This window comes from Macadamia integrifolia, unplaced genomic scaffold (assembly GCF_013358625.1).
Source record: "Macadamia integrifolia cultivar HAES 741 unplaced genomic scaffold, SCU_Mint_v3 scaffold3677, whole genome shotgun sequence".
NCBI lineage: Eukaryota > Viridiplantae > Streptophyta > Magnoliopsida > Proteales > Proteaceae > Macadamia > Macadamia integrifolia.
Genome location: NW_024869718.1, coordinates 1 through 6,195, shown reverse-complemented (window position 1 = coordinate 6,195; position 6,195 = coordinate 1). Strand labels below are relative to the sequence as shown.

The 6,195-nt window shown below is 37.5% G+C and overlaps 1 protein-coding gene and 1 long non-coding RNA gene across 2 annotated transcripts; both read left to right on the top strand.

Moving 5' to 3' along the window:
- Positions 1 to 173: 173 nt before the first annotated feature.
- Positions 174 to 1,467, top strand: LOC122068287. The gene is made up of 2 exons (XR_006137027.1): positions 174 to 799; positions 945 to 1,467. It is a non-coding gene; the product is annotated as an uncharacterized LOC122068287 (long non-coding RNA).
- A 3,639-nt stretch (positions 1,468 to 5,106) lies between these two features.
- LOC122068285 (valencene synthase-like) lies at positions 5,107 to 6,170 on the top strand (the record flags this gene model as incomplete). Its single annotated transcript, XM_042632156.1, has 3 exons — positions 5,107 to 5,290; positions 5,421 to 5,694; positions 5,798 to 6,170. Coding segments are annotated over exons 1-3 (788 nt in total), but the record flags the coding sequence as incomplete, so codon positions are not given.
- Positions 6,171 to 6,195: the final 25 nt, after the last annotated feature.

The following is a 6,195-nucleotide window of genomic DNA, read 5'->3' as shown; positions in this document are numbered from 1 at the left end:
TCCGATACGATACGATACCCTCCGATACGTATCTTAATTTTGGCCGACCGATACGATGATCGATACCGATACTTTAATCCTTGAAGGCAGGTAAATTTTTAACAATATTATTGTGGCTCATGAAAATTTCCATTTTTTTTAAAACTTTGAGGGGGAAAGGGGGAAAGGGATGGGTAGCTTTCAAGTTAGATATGTCCAAAGCCTATGAGAAGAGAGGGGGGGGGGGGGAGTGGAGTTACTTAAGAGCTATATTTGAATATATAGGATTTAATCAAACTTGGTGTGATAAGATTAGCTATTTCCTTAGCATTGTTTCTTATTTTGTTACGTTAGAAGTTTGTAGCTTTTTTTTTCCTTTTTGAACCCTCTCGTGGCATTCGTCAGGGATGCCCTTTGAGTGCTTATCTTTTTATTATTGCTATGGAAGGCTTGTTAGGGATTTGGATGTTTTTTGAGGAATTAAGGTAGAAAGGAACTCTTGAAATCACTCATCTCCTCTCTGCAAATGACATGTCTATCTTTTGTCGTGCTAATGAGAATGGTATGTCTACTTTACAAGCCATTTTAAATTTATTCAAGATATCTCTGGCCAGTAAATTAATTTATGAATATTGTGCTGTGTAGACTTGGAATTAGTTCCATTTTAGATAAATCCTCTTATCTAGGTATTCCTATGTTCGACACTGGTGCCATTTAGTCCAAAGGATTGAAAAGTTTTTAGGAGGTTGGAACGCCCTACTTTTGTATCAAGTTGGAAGGACAGTTCTAATCAAGTTTGTATCAGAAAAGAATTTAGGGGGTTGGAAAGCTCTACTTTTTGTGTCTCTTTTTCCTGTTGATATGATCAATGCCTTGGCTCCTCAATTTTCTGATATCCTTTTATCCTTACAAGATTACTAAAGATAGTCTGAAGGGATTGAGTGCTTGCTGTTTTGTGATGGTAGATTCGAGCTAGGTTCACGCATAGCCAGATGGTCTTTCATCCTTCTACATGATTCTCAAATTTTTCTTGGTTGCAACGAATTATGGCTATGTAGGGTCGCCACAAGAATCTGAGATTCGTGGAATGCTTCAAGGGCTGCAGCAAGTGAAGGAACATGGATGGATAGCATTGTCAGTATGAATAGATTGTGAGCAAGTGGTAATGTGGCTTAAACAGGGAACAGCAGAAAGGTGGCCTAGGGTGATCAACTTCTTTTGGGAACGAAACTTGGCTGCAATATGGAATCTTGGGGGTAGGTTGTAAGATTCTACCTTAGGATAGTATTTTTCACCTTTGCCCCTGGGATTCCATTTCACTGGCTGCTACCTAGGATACCTCTTGAAGAAAAAACATCGATGTTTTCTCTATTGCCCCATAAATGGGTGTATAAGGCCTGTACAAATAAACTCTGTTTTATCTCCTTTGTGATTGTAGGCAGTGTGTGTAAATTTCTATTTAAATGGTATGCTTTGTTTTTCATAAAATAAAAATTTTAAAAACAAAACCTTTGATCGTAACTTTAAAGCATCTTTCCTTGTTATGAACTGAAAGTTGACCAGTAAAATGGATTTGGTGTCGTCGAACATATGGACGCTTCCATGTTTGCTACATCACAAGTCATGATTGATAGGAAGCAAAAAAAATCAGTACAGATACCTTACGTAGTTGTTGGAAGCCGACGAACTAAATTTCATACATCTCAATATTATTATTGGATATCACCAAAAAGAAAATTATTATTATTGGGAGAAAGAGCCCGCCAGTCTGGTGTTGTTGTTGCCTATGCCCAGACACAGACACAAATGCGCACGAAAAGATTTCACTGCCCCACATTCATGCATCGAAGAAGCTCTCACATGCTGGTGTAGGCAACACTAGACCGACAAGATAGAGATTCCTACATTCAATTGTGACCTTTTCACGCTCTTATAATTTCTAATTGTGACATTTTCTTACACACACCCATATGTTTTCTACTATGTGGACAAGATGAGTTGGTAGGATGGTCATGGTTCTAAATAACAAAATAGAACGGTTAGTACTGCTAGGATTGGAATGATATCGGCCTTAATCTATCTTTGATCCTGGCCTCTTTGATCCCTATCCACCTGTATAGTCCAAGGGTCAAATCATAATAAAATTGATTTTTTTGGAATGGTATCAGCCTTAATTAATCTCTAATCTTGACTTTTCCGATCCCTATCCATCTGTATGGTCAAGGGTAAAATTGTAATAGAATAATAAAAAAAAAAAATACAGAGGTGATCTATTCAATACAATCTAATCTAGGCTGATTTGAAACAGTATCGACTGCGATTGATCTCATAACCATTTTCGAGTTTTAGAACCTTGATTATGGCTGTTGCAAGATGAGGGATTTCTTTAGGTAGGCCACATATGAATTTTGGTGGGACTAAATCAGCCATGTGGTACCATATATGGGGCATTTTTTTGTTCTCTTCAAATATCTAGGAAATTCATTAAAAAAAAAAATAATTTTGTCTAGTAAATGTTCATGTCCTACAAACTCACTACATATTTTATTACTTGATCACCTCAATGAACCCATACTCAATTAGCAATTTTAGGTTTACTTTGAATGAAAAATTTAAGGTTTGCATCCATTTCTCATTTTCCGTGTTCTTAAATGTTAGATTCTCTAGCTTTCTATAATAAACAAGAAATATAAAAAATTAAAATTATTTTATTATTTAAAAGTTTCTCTTCTAAATAATATAGAAAAAATTATACTCCCCTCGCCTATATTATGCCTTAATAGTACTTTCCGCCATGTACTTTCATAAATATCAATCTCCTTCCGTCTAGTTTGAAGATTCTTTTAATCTTAAAACACCAACACATACCATTTTTACTAGAGTTAAGGAGATGTTTCCAATTTCAACAACAATCACACGTAATCTCGTTCAACTTAGAAATATTTTTTCATAATAAAAATAATATAATAAAATAATAAATCTTTTTTTGGTAGAAGATAAAAAATAATAAATCAATAGGAAGAAAGAATGCTATCCACAAGTATGATAAGATACACGAATGTGAAAAGACCATGCTATCCCACATTAAAGATGCTTATACATCCTTCCATGGCCACGAACCTTGATTCGACGCTTTTCTTTAACGCAGCCAATAAATGAGTCCCAGCTAAGGGTAGAAATCGTCTGAAATTCCCATCTGGTGCAATTCAATGCAATACCACCCCTAGCAGCTGACACGTGTAATATTCTATATCCAGAGTTCAGATTAATCTACCATAAACCAGTGAAAAAACCGGCTTCAAACCGGAACAAACCCATTCGATTCATCTTTTCGAAATAAAAGTTGTAATTCGTTCCCTCTTTCTCTCTCTCTCTCTCTCTCGATTCTCTCTGTCTCTCAGCGTCTCTCTCTCGACCTCGACTCTCCCTCTCGGTTCTCTGCAAACCCTAACCCTGATTGATCGAGGATATCAGGAACTGAAGCTCGAACTTGTTCTTCTGACGTGTGTTGAAACCCGAAGGAGAAATCGTTCTGGCCGATATCGAAGGTGTACAGTGCCTTGGAGAAATCCTCTGGTCTTGGCAGATGATTCTTGTAATCTGCGTTTGAAAGAAGAGGAATTTGATTACCAAATTTAAGTTGAAAGAGGTGAATGAGAGATTAATTTACCAGAAGAGAGGAGTTGTAGAGATCGAGCTTTGAACTGTTGGAACTGAGAGATCTGGATGTCGAGATGGAAGGGACTGTAACCTCCTTGCCGGATTGACGCTCCTCCTACTGCGAAGTTCGCCCCCTTCCTGAAATTAGTTCCCACTGAGTCCAGGTACGGGCTCAGATAGGGTAGTCCCAATGCCTCCGCTGCACAGCAGTGCACAATCTAAAAACTTCTTTTTTTCTTTTAGTTTTAGATTAAGGAGGAGAATTGGTTCAATTTGTGTTGGAACCTTCAAAGATACAAAGAAATTTGATGTTGACTTTCTTCTTCCATTGTTAGGTTAAGTGTGATTGTCTGTTTTCAATTCGTCTTAGAGGTTCTTCTGTCTTCCTTATTCTTAATGGCCAACAGTTTCTGCTATTAATTGTGGATATGGTGATTGTACCACTGGAGAAACCTTTAATTTATGCATTTCTTTTAATTTCCTTTCTTCCTAATTTGTATGGATTCGCGCAAATATGCAATGCGATGTGGTAGACTGGTGGGTAGAGGTAATGAATCATAAATGTAGCGATGATTGAGTTCCTGATATCCTCGACCAATCAGGGTTAGGGCTTGCAGAGAACCGAGAGGGAGAGTCGAGATCGAGAGAGAGAGAGGCCGAGAGACGGAGAGAATCGAGAGAGAGAGAGAGAGAGAGAGAGAGAGAGACGGAACGAATTACAGCTTTTATTTAAAAAAGGTGAACCGAACCGGTTTGTTCTCTAATGATTTGGTTGAAGCCGGTTTTTTCACTGGTTTATGGTAGATTAATCTGAACCGTGGATACAGAATATTACACGTGTCAATCGCTTGGGGTGGTATTGCATGAAATTGCACCAGATGGGAATTTCAGACGATTTCTACCCTAAATTCAGAGGATAAGAAATTATTAGTGGGCCCACCTATCCTCCTACCTTAACCCACGTGTGGAAAAGAGATAACGTGGCTAGCTGGCATAAAAAAGAAAAAAAAAACAATCGTTTTAACAGTCATGTTTAGAATGCTTCAATATATATAATATAATATAGAAAACACAAAGAAGAAAGATAAAAAATTCTTTTTAGTTTTGTGCTTAATTATCTCAGTTATAAAAAAATAGAAAAAAAATAAAAAATGTTCGAACGAATGGGTTGACGCCCAAGGTTTTGCCATTATTGTTTAGTGATTGATACCATCGATAATTAATGGCAAAATTAAAAGAGGAAAAGGGTGAACAGGAGAGCACAAATGGTCTGTTTAATAATTAAAAAAATGAAATTAAATACAAGTAAAAATAACAATAAGATAGTGCCTCTCCCCCCTTAAAACAGGTTTCAATAATAGTCCCTTTCACTGCCTGAAACTGCACATGGGCACAGATAGAGGGAGCCCTCCCCCATCCTATAAATATTATATCACACAAGTACTTTGTATCCCACAATTGCTTTAATTATTCAAGCAAAAACAGGTATCATAGCTAGCCCTTTAGAAAGATGTCTTCCCTTCTTTCTGTTGCTCCTATCGGCCATCAGCATTTGGTTCAAAATGGAAAAACAGATATCATTCGTCCGTTGGTGAATTTCGATCCTAGCATTTGGGGTGATCAATTCCTCAATTATGCTCCTGATGATATGGTAACTTTTCTACTACCTGGGCTCATTTCCCCTTCAAGTTTACAAATACCCTTTTGTGAGAGAGAGGGGAGGTATAGTTCAAATTTTTTGGTTCTTGTACTAGTAAAAACAAAAGCACACTTAATTGCAGGTATACGAAGCTTGTCCTGAGCAAGTTGAAGAGTTGAAAGAAGAAGTAAGGAGGATGCTAATGGCTGATGCCAATGATCCTTCAAAGAAATTGAACTTGATTGATTCATTACAACGGCTTGGTGTGGCATACCACTTTGAAGAAGAGATAGAAGAGTTGCTAGAGAAGATGCAGGATACCCTCCCTGATGATGGTTTAGATGGCTACAGCCATCTTTACACCATCGCTTTATGGTTTCGATTACTGAGACAACAAGGGTATAATGTCTCATGCAGTAAGTCCTTAATTTCTCATCCTTGCTTTATACCTTGTCGATATGTCTATGGTCATCCATCTCAGTATAATGTGTCCTCCACCTTTGAGAGGTGATATTGCAGATGCTTTCAATAGGTTCAAGGATAGTAAAGGCAGGTTCAAGGAGGACTTAATTAAAGATGTGCCTGGCATGCTATGTTTGTATGAAGCTACATTTCTTAGGGTACATGGAAAAGACATTCTAGATGAAGCCTTGGTGTTCACAACCACTCAACTTAAATCTTTAGTTACTGATTTAAAGCCTCCTCTTGCAACACAAGTGATGCATGCATTGAAACAACCCCTCCGCAAGGGCATGCCAAGATTAAAAGCTAGGCATTACATCTCTATTTATCAAGAAGTTAAGACAAGGAATGAGACTCTGTTGAAGCTTGCTAAGTTAGATTTCAATTCACTGCAGTCATTTCACCGGCAAGAGCTAAGCCAACTCTCAAGGTGGATTTATTCTTTGTCATTGTAA